The sequence below is a fragment of the Scardinius erythrophthalmus genome (genome assembly GCF_964197995.2).
Source record: "Scardinius erythrophthalmus genome assembly, chromosome: 10".
Lineage (NCBI taxonomy): Eukaryota > Metazoa > Chordata > Actinopteri > Cypriniformes > Leuciscidae > Scardinius > Scardinius erythrophthalmus.
In genome coordinates, this window is record NC_138230.1 from 29,992,053 (window position 1) to 30,010,764 (window position 18,712).

Here is an 18,712-nt window from a genome sequence, read left to right on the forward strand (position 1 = left end):
TGTGAGCAGCAAGCAGAGCAGCTTGGCCGAGAGGACCAGCAAAGACTTCACAGGAACAGGAAGTTAGTGCTGATGGTGGATCTGGACCAAACGCTGATCCACACCACTGAACAGCACTGCCAGCGTATGTCCAACAAGGTAACAGTAAAAGATCACATTAAACTAGCATTTAAATGTTTGGAGAAAAAAAAAGTTGTGAAATATTACAATTTAAAATAACTGTTTTCTGTTTGAATATATTTTAAAATGTAATTTATTCCTGTGATGGCAAAGCTGAATTTTCAGCATCATTACTCCAGTCTTCAGTGTCATGTGATCCTTCAGAAATCATTCTAATATGCTGATTTGGTGCTCAAGAAACATTTCTTATTATGTGCTGCTTCGTGTTTTTGTGGAAACCATGCTTTTAATGTTTCATTCAACCATGAATACTTTTAGAATTCAGCAAAAAATAACTATTTATTTGAACTATAAATATTTTATAATATTATGAATATAATTACTGCACCTTTTGATCAATTGAAATAAATCTTGCTGATTGTAAACTTTTAAAAACTTTGTTAAACTTTGTAAAATCATGAATTATAATACTCAATATTTTATTTTCATGGATCATGTACCATTTTAGCTGGTTTTAGTGATTTATTCACTAAGTGTCATTGATTGTCTTTTGGTTCATCCATTGATTTATTGTGTGCTCTTATGCCATTTTTAAGGCTTTAGTTTAATCCGTCATTGATGTGCTTCTGTATGTTATGATGACATCAACAGATTTATCCACTGTACCTTCGTTTTGTTTGAGTTTAACACGAACAACAGCAATAAAAGAAAATATAGACAGCCGTATTGGTTTTCTTTAGACTTTTTAGTGATCTAATTTGCATGTTTCTGTGAACTCAAGCGATTGTGCTTGTAACTAGAAGTGTTGCTGTGAAGAGCTTAAATGCATCCGAGCATTGATTGATTTCTTTTAAATGACTGCATCATGTTCCTTTTCTTTGCTATCTTCCATTGTCGATTCATTCTTCTCGTAGGAGTGATACTTTCATTCTGCCGGCGTGCATTCACTCAGTAGATCAGCTCAAACAAAAATCTATTTCAGTTCTTTATACCCAACAATTACTAGACCATTAACTGAGCTATCAAATGCTCAAATGTTTTCCTCAAAGAACGCATTATGCCTGCTTTCAGAAAAATTGTCAGCGTGCTGCTTTTAAAGCGTCCAGAACATTTCTTTTGAAATGAATGCTCCTAAAAGCCCCTGCTACAGCTGGACAGGATTGAAATGCAGCAGAATATTCATACAATCTTGCTTTTCACTCTAAAGCAAATGCAATACTGTTCTTTAATCAAAGAATCCTGAAAAAAAAGCATGGTTTCCATAAAAATATGAAGCAGCACAACTGTTTTCAACACTGATAATTATAAGAAATATTTCTTGAGCAGCAAATCAGCCTGAAGGATCATGTGACACTGAAGACTGCTTAAAATTCTGCTTTCCCATCACAGGAATACATTATATTTTCAAATATATTAAAATAGAACACGGTAATTTTAAATTGAATTATTATAATTTCAGAACTGTTATTACTGTATTTATTTCATAGTATTTCTGCTATTGCTGTATTTTTGACCAAATAAATGCAGCCTTGGTGAGCAAAAGAGACCTCTTTCAGAAACATAAAATAATAAAAATCCTACAGACCCCAAACTTTTGAACGGTTGTATATATTGTATAATTTTCTTACGGTGTTAATATTTTCCTTTCTCTAACTGCTTTGCATTGTTGTTTTTTTCCAGGGAATCTTTCATTTCCAGCTAGGACGAGGGGAGCCTATGCTTCATACACGACTGCGGCCTCACTGCAAAGACTTTCTAGAAAAGATCGCCAAACTCTATGAGCTGCACGTCTTCACCTTTGGCAGCCGTTTATACGCTCACACCATTGCAGGTACATTACTATGATGTGACGGACGCTGTACGGCTCAGTGCAAAGAAACCCCTAACCCTAAGTATTAAACTTAGATGTGGAACTTGTCCTGCTCCGTTTGTGCTACAAACATGATGCTTCAATTCATGCGGCTTGCTAAGAAGCGATCTTTGTGATCTATCTATGCGATCAGACTTTTGGATTTTGAATGATAAACATGCAAAACAGTCTTATAGCTCATAGTGTTTGTGTGACAGATTGAATTGTCTGCGACAGCAGGATTGAATTCACTGTGACACCAGGTGGCAGCATTTGTTCATATTCTCAGTATTTTGAGTTTGAGGATAAGTACATTGTTTGCTGTGTTTGGATATTTAGTGCAACAAACAGGAAAAAATGTCATCTGCAAGCATTCAGTGTCCCGTTAACTGCGTTGGATAAAAGCATCTGCTTAATGACCAATAAAATCTGTTTACTGATGTTCCATTGTATAGGCATCTATGATATAACCTATACGCTATAATGGCAATCGTTATGTGTGACGCATTCATCCTTTTATCTAGTTCAGAGATTTTAATATGGGAGTACAGTCTGGTTTTAGTTCAGGTCGGATTTTGCAGGATTTATTTGGCACAGTAAGATCCCCTCAGGTTTCTCTTTTCCAGGTGTATGTACCACCTTTTAAACGAGACCTAAAGAGGTCTCAAGTTTTGGGCGTCTTGGCATCAGTACTTCCCATAAACCCAGATTCTGTAGTCTGGTTGCGGACACAACATCAGTAGATAAAACAGAATAAAGGAAATGGCTCAACTTTTCTGATTTAAAGTCTTGATTTACGTAGGAAGCGCACACAGGAGATTGAAAGCTTATCAGCGCTGCACCTTTGAAAACATAAAAGCATTGATTCGTTTTATTTTTCCTGTTTTTCCCTTTATTACAGCTGTAAATAGTCTCAATGTGGTCTGAGTGAAAGCACCGTGTTTATAGCTCTGCTTCCAGCTCTAATTTACACTTCATTCTTTCCTCTCTCTTTCTCTCACTCATACCACGTTTTTTTTCTCTCTTTTTTTTTTTAAAGGTTTTTTAGACCCTGAAAAGAAACTCTTCTCTCATCGGATCATGTCTAGAGATGAATGCATCGACCCCTACTCTAAGACCGGCAACCTCAGGTGAGACATGTTTCACTCATTTCAGTCTTACACTTCTGGAGTAGTTTAGCTTCCATTGTCTTTCTTGATATGAAGCATCATATTCAACTCATTTACACTACCGTTCAAAAGTTTGTCTTTGAAAGTAATTCACTTTTGGTTACACATTATTTGAAGGTGATTTAGTTACGTTGTACTTAAATAAGTACAGAGTAATATTAACTAACTACATGTACTCGCTATTGAGGTACGGTTAGGGTTTGGTTTAGGGTTAGTTACTTGTAATTATGCATAATTTACTGTTATTACTACACTAAGTACATGTAGTCAACATGTAACCACATCACCTTGTTACCAAACTTATTCAGCAAGGAGGCATTAAATTGTTCAACAATGACAGTAAAGACATTTATATGTTACAAAAGATCAATAAATGTTTCTTGAGCAGCAAATCAGCATATTAGAATGATTTCTGAAGGATCATGAGACACTGAAGACTGGAGTAATGATGCTGTAAATTCAGCTTTGTCATCACAGGAATAAATTACATTTTAAAGCATATTCAAATAGAAAACAGTTTAAAAATGGAATACTATTTCACAGTATTACTGTTTTCACTATCAAATAAATGCAGCCTTTGAGCATAAGAGACTTTCAAAAGCATTAAAATATCGGAAACACATTATTTAAGTGTTCTTGTTACATGTTACATGTAGTTACTATATCAATAACTATACATTTTGCATAACTACATGCAACTAACACTAAACCATACTCTAATCCTAACCCGAACCCTATAGTAATCTACTGTAATACTTAAATGTATAATTCCACTGTAACAAGGACACCTTAAAATAAAGTGTAACAAATATCTTACAAACCCCAAACCTTTGAACGGTAATGTTTTTAGGACGGGATTTGATTTTAGTGTTTGATTTGGGCTGTGATGTTATTAGTGGTGTTTGCTCAAGGCAAGGGAAGTTCTTTCTTTCTTTCTTTCTTTCTTTCTTTCTTTCTTTCTTTCTTTCTTTCTTTCTTTCTTTCTTTCTTTCTTTCTTTCTTTCTTTCTTTCTTTCTTTCTTTCTTTCTTTCTTTCTTTCTTTCTTTCTTTCTTTCTTTCTTTCTTTCTTTCTTTCTTTCTTAAATTATAAAAGCCAAGCATCCAAAGAGGTTTTCTTGTTAAATATAAAGCTTAGTCAACCTCATGTGAAAATGCTGCCAGTTATTTTCTTGACTCCAGCAGTGTGAACAAAGCTTCTCTGCACGAATGCACATTCACAGAAGAGAACAGCTGACTCAACTTAAGACTGCTTTCAAGCGCCGATATAAGGTGCAGTCTTGCAGACCCCTGCTTTTCCCCCACATTATATTCATTCGGCACTGCGTGATAGACCAAGAATACGGAGAACATTGAACACGTTTAGGACTACCTCAATGCAGTCATTTATGCAACATGATCTTCTTTATGTTGATTTCAGAGGAATTATATATTTTTTGAACCTGGCATTTTTAGGTGTATTTGTTCCCTTCTTTCTGAAAATATATCCCATCTCTCATGTACATCCTTCATGTTATGAGGTGAAACACTCTGTAAACCTTGTAAGCTGAATGTTGAACATTTTAATCATTGAATGTATACATATACTAATATTTATAATATTCTATCATAGTATTAAAGCATGAATTATCCTGCTTTGATGACAAAAACAGCTGAAGGCTTCCAGGCACAGTCTGTTTTTTCTTGTTTTATGCATTAACTACACTGAAGGAAATCCAGTTCACTTTCCTTATGACAGACTCTTAATATGTGTGGGCTTCATACGGAGCTCTTATACTGACCTTGAAGGAAGAACAGCCTTACAGAGCTGCCAGTGTCATACAAAAACTTCAACTGCACACAGATTACTTTCTTTAGGTCGATAAACCTACAGAAGCCGAGTCTCTGCAGCCCAATGCTTCTATTAGTGTGAATGGCGTTGTTTGCCATTTCAAAACTCAAGCTGTTAAAAAGATGTTCAGGGGCTGTTTAGATGTACCAGACATTTACAGATAAATCTATACTCATTGGGTGCTCAAGATACTTCAAGATGTCTGAATAACAAATTATCAAAATAATTTTCTAGCGCTTTGGGACAGTTTGTGGTTGTCAAACGTTATTTAACATTAGTGACCCTGGATCACAAAAACAGTCACAAGTCACATGGGTATATTTGTGGCACTAGCCAACAAATCATTGTATGGGTCAAAATTATCGATTTTTCTTTTATGCCAAAAATCATTAGGATATTAAGTAAAGATTCCAGATTTTCAAATAGTTGTATCTCGGCCAAATATTGTCCTATCCTAACAAACCATACATCAATGCATTCAGCTTCCAGATGATGTATAAATCTCAATTTAAAATAAACTGACCACTAGAAATCATCTAGAGACCAGTTAATTATCCAAACAGTTTTTGGACACCCTATTTTTGGTATTATGTTAATGTTATAAAATGCTCATTGACATTTTGGTCTTGGCAGGCTGGCACTGTCTGGGTTCTGTTCATTTAGTCATAACCGACCACCAGCTGCTAAATATGAGCATATACAAATGTCAGTGTAAAAACTGGTGTGCCTTTTGTAGAAATTTGTTCCCCTGTGGAGACTCCATGGTGTGCATCATAGACGATAGAGAGGATGTGTGGAAGTTCGCCCCCAACCTCATCACCGTGAAGAAATATATCTACTTCCAGGGAACCGGTGACATCAACGCCCCACCGGGCTCACGAGAGGCCCAGATGGCCAAAAAAGGTAATGTTCATTTTCCCAGTGACTATTTAACGTTATAGCTCGGCGAACTGCAAATTAGCCAAAGTGACCTGCCCTAATGGATTGTCTATATAGGCTACCTTCTAAGACCGTATCCTAACCTAAAGTGACAAGAGCATCTCAAAGAGCAACTCTGCACGGCACACAAATAGTGCTGCTCATATGAAATGCACAAGAGACTCGACATGCAATTGATTCCAGTAGAGTTTGATGTTGATTAGCGTTCTATAAAAGGATTAGTTCACCCAAAAAAGAAAATTCTGTCATTAATTACTCGCCCTCATTTCGTTTCAAACCCGTAAGTCTGTCGTCCATCATCGGAACACAAATGATCTTTTTGATGAAATCTGAGAGCTTTCTGTCCCTTTTGATTTCAACGAAAAGATTTTCTCTTCTTCTGGTTTTATTGTATATATATATGCTTATACAGTAATTTGTTTATTATTTTCTATGCAGATTCACTTCCATAAAAAATCACGCCAATCAATCCAGAATAAATTAATATAAATATTTTTTTTAATAAACAGAGCTATTCAAGTCATCTGGTGAATTTTTTTTCATATTGCAAGATATATCTCAGGAAAAAAAGTTTTTCCAATATGGTGCAGCCCTAGAGCGAATTTTTGAAAGAACTAATTGTTATATTAATGATAACCAAGCATTACTTCTGTTACCATGCTGTAGGTAGTAGCCAGGCTGGGCGACCTGCAGAGAACTTGGAATCATCAGGACAGGAGGAACAGAGAAACGGCCTCAGGAAATCCAGCAAAGACAGAAAAACTGGGCATGAGGAGTTGTCCTCTGCCACCACCACTCAGGGAGCTTCAGCCAATGAGAGGACTCACCCCACAGGGGAGAGTGAGAGCAGAGATGACAAGTGTAATTTGAAAACGGAGGGCGAGGGCAGCTCAGGTGTGACATCTACCTCAGTTGAGACTGACATCCCAAACGCTGCCCCTGACGCCACTGCCAATGATCTGGATTTTGACCTTTCGAGCGACAGCGAAAGCGAGGGTAAAATGGGATTATCTGACAGTGATGGCGAAGGACAGCCAGTGGACGCTGGGAAAACCAAACAAACAAAAACAGAGGAGTGTAAAAACAAAGAGGATGATGGGGAGGGGGTCAAACCGAGGACAGAGGGGGATGATGTCCCAGAAACAGATCCCGAGAGTCTCAGTGATTTAGGCAACGGCTGTTCCGACAAGAAGGAAGTTGAAACAGAGTCTCAAAACAGTGAGCAGTCAGGTGTCACTATGGGTGAGGAGTCTTTAGATCATAGTATGGAGGATGAGGATGATGAGGAAGATGAAGACATTGACCAGGACGACCACCTCATTTACTTGGAGGAGGTTTTGGTTCGAATCCACAGTGAGTATTACTCACGCTATGAGGCCTTCCTTAGGAAAGAAAGTTCAGAGACTCCGGACATTAGAAAAATCGTTCCGGAACTGAAAGGCCGCTCGCTGGAGGGTACTACGATCATTTTCAGCGGCCTGTATCCCACCAACTACCCAATGGAGCGCACGAGAGAGTGGTATCACGCCAAGGCACTGGGTGCCAAGCTTGGCAAGACATTGGTGCTGAATGCCAAAGACCCTAACCGCACCACCCACCTTATTGCTGCACGTGCAGGTGAGTCACTGCTAGATTCATTTGTTGGTAGACTATCTTAAGTCTCATCAATGCTGTCAGTCACAATGAGTGGAAGCTGAAGATATAAGAAAATATTAACAGTCACGCATGCTTAAAACACATTAGTAAAGAAGGGATATTTTCAAAAGTGACTAGTGAGCAGTGCTGGGTAGTAACTGATTACATGTGATCTGGATTACGTAATCAGATTCTAAAAATGAAGTACTTATAATTACCATGCGTGTAGAATTATTAGGCACGTTGATTTTCTGATCATTTTTTTCCAGGCACATTTTGCCAATTCCAAACCACATTAATCTTAATAACTACTATTAATTTTGTATTTAATCATTAAGTGATATATACTTGTTCATGTAGGCTGGACATGAAAAACGCCCTATATTCCTATTATTTGGCACGTTTTCTTTTACAGATAAAAAAAGCAAAAGTATTTAACTAACACTGAAAAGTCAAACATTTTGAAATGCCCATGAGAAGGATGCAATACTAGAAATTACAGTTAAGGCATGACCATTGGACAGTGAAATGCTCATTAGATTACGTTTTAAAATACTTTAAAATAACCAGACTTCTGTTACTTTTTTATTGATTACATGCTATTCTCACAGTGGCAGTAAATTTATTCATAATTTATTGATTCTCCATACTACTATTTATTTATTTATTTATTTATTATCTTTTCAATTTTCCTTTCTAAACAAGCCTACTACTTGTATTGGTTCAGAAGGTCACATTAAAATTGACAAATTCACGTCATTTCATATTTACATACAACTTTTTTATCAGCTGAACCTCTTTGACCTAATATATTTACATGAGATTAACCCACTGAGATGTTAGGTTAACAAGTTAGGTCAATAAAAAAATTAATTAAATAATAAAATTCAGTTCGCGGTCCACTGATGTCGGTTAAAGGTCACGTGACATGCAGGTAAACAAAATATTTGTGTTTTATTTTGATAGTTCTTTATTATTTTTTTTATGCTTTCTTGCAGTTACATCATGAACCCCTTTGTGTGAAACCCTAACGCAATGTAATATTTAATGCATTTTATGTTGTTGATAACAAAGAATGAAATATATTTTCTTTAGCTTTGTATTTTATATCAATATGGTAGAAAATTATCCTATTCAAATCAATGTGATAAATTAGTTGGGTCAAAAGTAATCTAAAACTATACAGAAAGTAGTCAAATTATATTACCTTAAATATGGAATGGAATGGATTATGTTACTAAGTACAATTTTTGTCATGTAATTTGGTAAGTAATCTACCTAGCACTGTTAGTCAGTGGGTTGTCTGAACAACTAGTTGGCCTTAGGGAAGTCCTGAAGGGCTGCATGATTAATCCAAATAAAACTGAAATTGGGGTTATGGTCGAGTTCATATCGCGATGACGATGAAAATTCGATGTATCGTTCAGCCCTAGCACGGAGTAAACATAAGAGCAGAAAGTTGCTCCGTCTTCGACTGGTAAATGAAGAGATGCCTTGTTGATCACTCTGACAGTGTTTATATTGCAATAATGACCTACTGAACGTACACTGCCGTTCAAAAATGTGTTGGTTGGTCAGAATTTTTTTCAGTAAATTAAAGTGATCAAAAATGACCTTAAAACGTGTAATATTACAAAAGATTCCTGTTTCAAATAAATGCTGTTCTTTTGAAATTTTTATTCATCAAAGAATCATGAAAAAATTTATCATAGTTTCCAAAAACTGTTTTCATATTTCTGAAGGATCATGTGACTGAAGTAATGATTTTGAAAATTCAGCTTTGACATCACAGGAATAAATTACATTTTGAAATATATTCAAATAAGATTTTAAATTGTAATACTATTCCACAATATTACAAGTTTTACTGTATTTTTGATCAAACAAATTCAGCTTTGGTGAGCATGAGCTCTTTATAAAAAAATATTTTGTTCCTTATGTATATGTATAAGGAATATTTTGTTCCTTTGTGCACTAAGGAGCATGAGTCAAACTGAAAAAATAAAACCAAAGTTTTTCTGAGGTAATGTGGTATGTAATCTTGTTAAAATGGATTTCATAAAATTGGTATCGAAAAAAGTATTGTTCAGGAACCGGTATCGAAATCAAGGTATCGGTATTGGTATCGAAATTTTTTGAACGATACCCAGCCCTAGTTTGTACTGTAAAATAATTATCATTATTATTAGCCTATATTATAGTTAGTATAGGCCTACGCATATTATATATGATATCATAAAATGTTTGGACAACTTGTGCAGCCCTTCAAACAAACAGCTAATTTTTAATCGTAATCACAATTTTTTATCAGAATTAGAATCACAATTAGATTACAATTATTAAGTCATGCTGCCCCAATGTCTCGTATAATTAAGCTGTTCACTAGACACCGATCAGACACGTCTTACTGATAAGAAGACATTTAATTGCAGTTTTTCAAAAGGGTTTGATCACAGTCCTCAAAAAAAGACATTTTTGACAGCCGGTTTGTCTGCTTACTCATATCTGTGTTATATTTAAACGCACGTTGCTCTGTGTGAGGTTGTGCTTTACTTTGATGCTTTTGTTAATGTGATGAGCAGATCTCATAGAGGTGTTGATTGGTATTTTTTTTAAGAGATATATCTGACTCACTTGATTGGTGAATTGTGTCATAAGTGGAGATAAACTTTGTCTCAACTCTGTGCTAATCATCAGAGAGGTCAGCACAAATGATTGGCATAGTGAAATAATTAGCGCTGTGTTTGTTTCTCTCTAATTGCTCATTATCTGTAAGAGAAAAAAAAAAAGTTGGCAGTTCTCACCTTTCTCACCTGAATCTGATGTTTATACCAGGACAGGATTTAAATGACAGTTCTTGTACAGTCCTTTATCAGTCCAGGTGTACCACAGCACCATTAAAAGAGATCACTGTTACTATGATGCCCTCTTTTGTCAAGTCATGACTGACTGCAGAGCCTCCTTTTCTTTTCCATACAAAACATTTCCAACAGTAGCACAATAGCTTTCTTTTATATGCACGCCATAATTTTAATTGTGTGTCTGTGTCCGTGAGGATGTTCGAATGAGACGTTGACAATCATGTAGGGGTGTAGCCTAACAATATATGGTGTCAAAATATATCGCAATACAAAAATGCAACAATGTATTGTGGATAGTTCACCCAAAATGAAAATTACTGTGAGAAAAAATTAAAGTTTGCAGAGTTTTAGTGTCAGTACTACATTAAACTACTACATATAGCCTAATGTTGAATATAATGTAAAATAATGCAATGGGGGAGTGTTTGTGGGTCCTTATAATGCCAAATGTCTTATGTTTCCAGTAAAAAGTGGCCTACATTATAATATATCTCCGTCAGTAACAGAGTGCAAGCATATTTGTCTAAAATAATTCTGTATTTTTAGCTTCAGAATCATAAATATTTGTATTCTGGTGTCACTATTGTCCTGTGCATTGGGTTACCAGCACCAAGTCCAAGCTTATTCATTTCCACCAAATGTAACGCCACAGTTTTTATTCACTTCTAGTTTTTAAAGTTTTTTTTTTTTAAATAAGTTTTTATATTTTTGGGGGACATAAAAATCTAAATTCTTGAAAAGATATAAAATGGTTTGGAATAATCTTTAACAATTATTTGTGAAATAAATAAATAATTTTGAATTATTATAATTAGAAAAAAAATATGCCAAATCAGTCATGTGGTGCAACCGTGCAACCAATTGGTATTTTCTTACTTACTGAAAACTTTACTTTTTACTTCATAGTTAAATTAAACCACATGACGTAGTCATTCATTTGATTAGAAATTTTTATTGAAAATTAAAGTAAAAAAAACTATATGAAACAGACTAAAAATTCCAAGGCTGTATGTATACTTGTTTTAAACTAGATTTCGAAAGATTTTTGTTCTTTGTCTTATTTGTCATTAGCAACAAAAAAAAATTGCTAATGACAAAAGATGTTTCCATCCACATATTTTTTTGTGAATTTTAAAGTATTGCATAAAAAAACACTGGGTGGAAAGGTCAAGATGCACTTAAAATATTATATTATTATTATTCAGATATTATTTTTTATTCGGTAAGAAAACGTACATAAACTACAACAGAAACACGTCTACTAAATAAATTCCTGGATGTGCAACAAAAATTGGTATAATTACGTTTCTCGTCATACTCGTTTGTCTCATGATTGCTTTCACAAACATGACAGTGTTTTTATTGCGTTTCATCTACATGTACAAGTAATTTATTATGTAGGGAAAAAAGATTCACAGCCTTTCCTGGTTGCAGCAAATTTAAATTATTTTTATTACTTATGCTTTGCGCCAGTATCCTAGGAAGTGAAGATTGTTTTCTTGGACATGTGGAATTGAAACGGTGCTTTATTTGCAAATTTTTTATGCGATATTCTTCTTCGCAACTTTGGATGTACACATATCTATTGAATTATGCATCATGCAGATCAAGCTGTTTATGATGCTTTATTATTTTAGCGTCATCCTCTTCTCTGGCTTCTAGATGACATAACCTGCTGTTTCACTTTAAAGTGTAAATAACAGGACGGGAATTAGCCGAAGGTCAACATCAAGTCTGACACGCAGTCTTGGAGCTTCATGAACTTTATTTATTCAAACTCAAATGAGCTTAATGTTCCTCTGTGCTCATCTTGACACTATCCACCCCCGAAAAATCCCACACACACACACTGAGACACACACTTGGACGATCAAGTGCAAATGTAATTACTGTCGAGTGCTGTCTAATTGGTCACCATTAAGCATTAAGCAAACATTTCCACACTCCAATGTCACCACACTGCCATATTAAACTGTTACACCCCCCCTCCCATTTGTCCGACAGCAGCCTCAGCTCTGCCAAACACAGCGACCGCAAGACAGTTTAAATGTTGAACGGCTAATGAGAGGAAAAGTGGAAGGAAATCCACAAAGCCATACGGGAGAAAAAAGAAGCGAAGAGCTGCCAAATTTTCTCTCCCTGTACTGTATTTTTTTTTGACAGCTTTTTACAGATCTCAGCCTTTGATGCCAAATTATTTGTCTGGTGGCTGGATTGTGTAATTGCGTGGATGTCCTTCCCGCTTTCCAATCCCTCGCTTTTACAGACACAACTTCACACATGATCAATTCAGACAAGAGCTGCGAAACAGGACGTTCCATAATGAAAGTCAGTAGGTGGATGTGAGCAGATTTTATTCATGTCCTATTTGGACCAACATGATTAGTGGTGTTTGATAACTTTTGCGCATGGCAACACACAATTTTGACTACAATGGTAGGAATAAATTAAATTGCATCAAAATGCAAGGAGATTGAAAACAATAAAATCGATACAAATCTCCTGTAATATAATAATACTTTATGAACCCAATCACTTCATCAAGATGTTTTTGCTGCTGGGTTTCGATAATTCAATTCCATCATAAAAGCTATTGTAGAAAGTTTTAATGCTATTGTGTTTTCAAATGTCAAGTCTTGATTCTCTGAAGTTTTTTTTTTATTGCAGATATTTTAGAAACTTTCATTAAATTATACACTACAATTCAAAAGTATTCTAAATGAGCAGCCGCATGCATGAGTTTATTCGTTTGCATAAAACACACCCAAAACATTTCCATATAAGGGCTTTCATATTTTATACAGACCCAGATTCAAATATCTGCATATGTCTGCTGCTTTATTCAGAGAAAGCTCACAGCTGAAGCTATAACGCAGCTTTTCTTACTCTTTCACAGTATATGATGGAATATATTTAAGATGAAATTGCGTACATTTTGCGTAAGTTTAGGATAAATGTTTAGTAAATGAGACCCATTATGATTCTGAATATTACTATAATAATATATAATAATATAAGTTTTCTTTTCATTTAAAATGTAATTTATTCTTGTGATGACGACGTTGAAATTACTTCAGTCTCCAGTGTAACATGATCCTTCAGAAATTATGCTGATTTGCTGCTTTTTTCATTTACATTTAATCATTAAGCAGACGCTTTTATCCAAAGCGACTTACAAATGAGAACAATAGAAGCAATCAGACCAGCAAGAGGGCAACAGTGTACAAGTGCTGTAACAAGTCTCAGTTAGTCTAGCACAGTACACACAGTACACTTTTTTTATTTTATTTTTTTATTAGAAAAACAAAGCAAATAGAATAGAAAAGGTAAGTGCTAGTATTAATTGGTCAGGTGCTGACACAAAATGTTTTTAAACATTTTTTGAAAATGGTTCAGTCCGTGAGAGTGATTTTGTGCCTGATTCATTATTCATGATTGACAAATGGAAAGATAAACATAGCATTTATTTGAAAAATAAATCGTTTGTTGCATGTTTTTACTGTAACTTTACTGTGGTCATTTTAATGTGTCCTTGCAGAATAAAATAATATATTTCTTAATCTTTCTAACCAAACTTTTGAACAGTACTGTATTCTTTTATAAAATGGCAGCAATATAAGACAATAGTTTGATGTATTAATATATGACTGTAATATACACTCACCTAAAGGATTATTAGGAACACCTGTTCAATTTCTCATTAATGCAATTATCTAATCAACCAATCACATGGCAGTTGCTTCAATGCATTTAGGGGTGTGGTCCTGGTCAAGACAATCTCCTGAACTCCAAACTGAATGTCAGAATGGGAAATAGGGCTGGGTAAAAATATCGATTCATCAATGCATTGCAATTATTTGTTTCTCAATTCAATATCGATTCATCAAATCCTATGAATCGATTCAGCCCGCCGGCCAGTGGCGGCGCAGTGGGCAACACTCTAGAGAGAGCGTTCAGCGTTGTACAAGCGCGGCTGCAGAAGTGAGTCAAATCTGTATCTGTATCGTTCGAGAGAACAACCAGCGCTGTATTTCAGTTGTTTTCCTCTGTTAACATGCACTAATGGATGCCTGACAATTTCGTTGCTTTTTGGAGTTTTCAGATTTAAAAACGTCAATAAAGGCTCGTTCGTTCTGCTCTCACGAAACAGATAGATTATAATATGCTTATGTACCGTTAGATGAAATCCTGCAGGCGTCGGCGCTTTCTCCGTTCATGCAATAAATGCACATCCTTGAATGAGCGCGGTTTTTCTAGCGCATTTACTTGAACTTCATAGGCAATATATCTATGGTTTAACCCATTTGAGAGGCGGCCAAAATCAGAATTTAAAATGGACTGAATAAGCTCTCTGCGAACTTGACGAGCGATGCCGCGCTGACATGTAACTTATGCACAAATCACCACACACACTCTCTCAGAGTAATATTATGTTACTGCATAATACATTTTCAACTAGCAGAATAGTACAGAATCACGATACACAGTCTCACTTGTAGCCATGTCTTTATAATATTTCGAAGGGCAAAAATAGGAACTTTTAATTGGCAGTGTTATTTATTGTGTTGACAAAATAGCACTTTGTAATGTTATATCTATGGTTGCACTTTTTTATGAGTATGCACATTTTGTGCTTATGTTTACATTTATTTTATAACTTGAATGTATAGGAAGAAAGAAATATACTTTCTACTACAGTTACATGCACTTCAGTGGTGTTAATAAAGCACCTGTTTGTTACAGTTGTGTTTTGTATTCAACACATGTACAATATTGTACAGTTTGTTCTGCTAAATAAACCATGACAGGAAACATACTGGGGTCAATTTGTTCGTAAACATTGTTAATACTGCACACATTATTTAAAAATATACTCTGGTACTTAATTACTTGTGTATTTACTTATTATTGAATCGATATTGAAGCTAATAAATCAATATCGAATCGAATCGAATCGAAGCCTCAAGAATCGAAATCGAATCGAATTGTGAAATTCCTAACAATACCCAGCCCTAATGGGAAAGAAAGGTGATTTAAGCAATTTTGAGCGTGGCATGGTTTTTGGTGCCAGACGGGCCGGTCTGAGTATTTCACAATCTGCTCAGTTACTGGGATTTTCACGCACAACCATTTCTAGGGTTTACAAAGAATGGTGTGAAAAGGGAAAAACATCCAGTATGCGGCAGTCCTGTGGGCGAAAATGCCTTGTTGATGCTAGAGGTCAGAGGAGAATGGGCCGACTGATTCAAGCTGATAGAAGAGCAACTTTGACTGAAATAACCACTCGTTACAACCGAGGTATGCAGCAAAGCATTTGTGAAGCCACAACACGCACAACCTTGAGGCGGATGGGCTACAACAGCAGAAGATCCCACCGGGTACCACTCATCTCCACTACAAATAGGAAAAAGAGGCTACAATTTGCACGAGCTCACCAAAATTGGACAGTTGAAGACTGGAAAAATGTTGCCTGGTCTGATGAGTCTTGATTTCTGTTGAGACATTCAGATGGTAGAGTCAGAATTTGGCGTAAACAGAATGAGAACATGGATCCATCATGCCTTGTTACCACTGTGCAGGCTGGTGGTGGTGTAATGGTGTGGGGGATGTTTTCTTGGCACACTTTAGGCCCCTTAGTGCCAATTGGGCATCGTTTAAATGCCACGGCCTACCTGAGCATTGTTTCTGACCATGTCCATCCCTTTATGACCACCATGTACCCATCCTCTGATGGCTACTTCCAGCAGGATAATGCACCATGTCACAAAGCTCGAATCATTTCAAATTGGTTTCTTGAACATGACAATGAGTTCACTGTACTAAAATGGCCCCCACAGTCACCAGATCTCAACCCAATAGAGCATCTTTGGGATGTGGTAGAACGGGAGCTTCGTGCCCTAGATGTGCATCCCACAAATCTCCATCAACTGCAAGATGCTATCCTATCAATATGGGCCAAAATTTCTAAAGAATGCTTTCAGCACCTTGTTGAATCAATGCCACGTAGAATTAAGGCAGTTCTGAAGGCGAAAGGGGGTCAAACACAGTATTAGTATGGTGTTCCTAATAATCCTTTAGGTGAGTGTATAATAATATGGCTGTGCCAATTTAGTTACCGCTGTTAGTCGCTATCTAGAGAAGCATGTTACTCATTCCACTTGTCTACTGTTGTATCGTATGTACAGATCAATTCGAGAATCACATCTGATTCCAAAGGTACTGTATTTTTGATCGCCAGTAGCAGAGATTGGTCATTTGGTATACTTTTTTCTTTTCTCAACACGTTCAATTCAGTTGGTAGTTTTCTTTTGCCTGTGGCTCTGTACATTCCTCTCAGCTGATAGTGGAGTGAGAGACACTGGCAAGAAACTTGCACATTGAAAGTGTGGTGTTGTTTATCTCAGTTTCTATATGTGTGTGTCTCTGTCTAGGTACAGAGAAAGTTCGTCAAGCTCAGGACTGTAAACATCTTCATGTGGTAAATCCTGATTGGTTGTGGGGCTGCTTGGAGCGCTGGGAGCGAGTAGAGGAGCAACTCTTTCCTCTCAAAGAGGACTATAACAAATCTCACAGGTATTTATCTCTTGCAGTCCTTCCCTTCGCCTCTCTCTTTCTTGCTTTTCTTTTATCCTTTGTTCAATGGGGCTTGCAGTATTAAGACTGCAACAACAACATTCCATTTTATCTGTATTTTCATTGTGTTTTGCACTCGCTGAACTGCATCTCTCATACATAGAATATGAAACACTGAACTTCTCACATTTGCCAAGAAATCTTTCAGTGTTTACTGACTTTTGCAGTATTAAAGAATTTTAAATTATTGAGTTAAAAATGGCCCTCATTTTGTTCCGAATGCACTTGAATTTCCCTTGTGGCGCACAAAAGGATGTCAATGGAAAGTGAATTGTCACCACGACTGTCAAGCGTGATTTTTCAGTCTGTTTGTTCTCACAAAGTCATCATATGGCTTCAGATGACTTGAAATATAGCACACAACTGAACTATTGATATGAAATACTTTTGTTACCTTTAAAGGCCATGCGCAACAAGAATGATAACTATAACTATAAAGTTTGAATAATTATTCTAATTCTATGAGAACAGAGAAGTCCACCACAACTATAATGATAATGACACACAGAGGAATAGTATCATTGGAATCACTTTGACCAGTTTTTCCCTAGCTGATGAACAATAAAAACATTTGCATCCAATCAGGTTGATTAATTTTAAAGAGTTTGAGCATTTAAACATCTAAAATAAGCTCACGCTTATAATAAATAGAAAATTATTGTCCATTGACGTGGAGCTTTTCTTTTTTTTTTAACCATGGGAGCATCTGTCCTCACTCGCTTCATTTTTAACATTTTTCAAAACTTCTCCTTTTGTGTTCCACTTAAGATATAAAGTAACCTATTTTTTATGTAACCCATCCACTTAACCCTTATACGTTTTTTTATTTTATTTCATTTTACATTATTATTATTATTATTGTTGTTTATTAATTTAAAAAGAAAAGTTTCCATCTGAGTGGTTCATAACTTGGTGACATTTTTTGATGCAATCTGAACAAACGAAAATGTGTAACATATTTCACTGTCCTTCAGGAGCAATAGTCCCGCCGCATTTCTAGACCTCCAGGGGTCCGTCCCGAGGCCTCTCTTCCAGGCCCCTCCTGTTCAGCACAAGTCCCTCTCACCACCGGAAATGCGGACCTACGACCCCGTCACTGGCAAACTGATCCGCCGGGGTCCCCAGGCCTCCCGTCCGCCCTCTTATCTGCACTCGCATGGATCGTCCATGTCGACTGAGGGAGATATGTCCAGCCTCAGGTATTTAATGTACTTTTTATGTTGTTCTTTTATAGAATTTTTTTATGCTTGGCAGTTCACACTGATTTTCTTCAAACCTGTCACTGAATGTCAGATAGATGTTGATGTGTAAATATAACAGTCATATTAATGAGCTCATGGTTGTATCAGAATCATGCATCTATGGGTCTACTTTTGCACTTTTGGCACAGTACATAAAACTTCTTATTTTTTAAGAGCAAGGGAATATAATGATGTATGATGTTTGATTTTATACTTATTAGGCATTTGTATGAAAGGCCAGTGGGAAATGTGCCTGGTCAGTGAGACCTTCACTGATGGCCCGTATGCTGTGCTTGCCTTTTTCTTCCCCACCTCCTATTGGATTTCTCATGCAGTCTATTTCACATTAATCTCTAAACTCTAAATAAAATCTGTGAGAAATAAAGCATTGCGCCTTGGCAGCTCTGAGATTGTGAAACAGAAATTATTAGCAAAT

The 18,712-nt window shown here is 36.1% G+C and overlaps 1 protein-coding gene across 1 annotated transcript in view; it reads left to right on the forward strand.

Annotated features, from left to right (window-relative positions):
- ctdp1 (CTD (carboxy-terminal domain, RNA polymerase II, polypeptide A) phosphatase, subunit 1) overlaps positions 1–18,712 on the forward strand; it is a 112,060-nt gene that overhangs the window by 5,320 nt on the left and 88,028 nt on the right. The window contains exons 4-10 of the mRNA XM_081377545.1: positions 10–138; positions 1,801–1,951; positions 3,009–3,099; positions 5,704–5,870; positions 6,573–7,523; positions 16,834–16,975; positions 18,010–18,234. Coding sequence (XP_081233671.1) covers positions 10–138; positions 1,801–1,951; positions 3,009–3,099; positions 5,704–5,870; positions 6,573–7,523; positions 16,834–16,975; positions 18,010–18,234 — 1,856 coding nt within the window. The remainder of the gene's footprint in view (positions 1–9; positions 139–1,800; positions 1,952–3,008; positions 3,100–5,703; positions 5,871–6,572; positions 7,524–16,833; positions 16,976–18,009; positions 18,235–18,712) is intronic.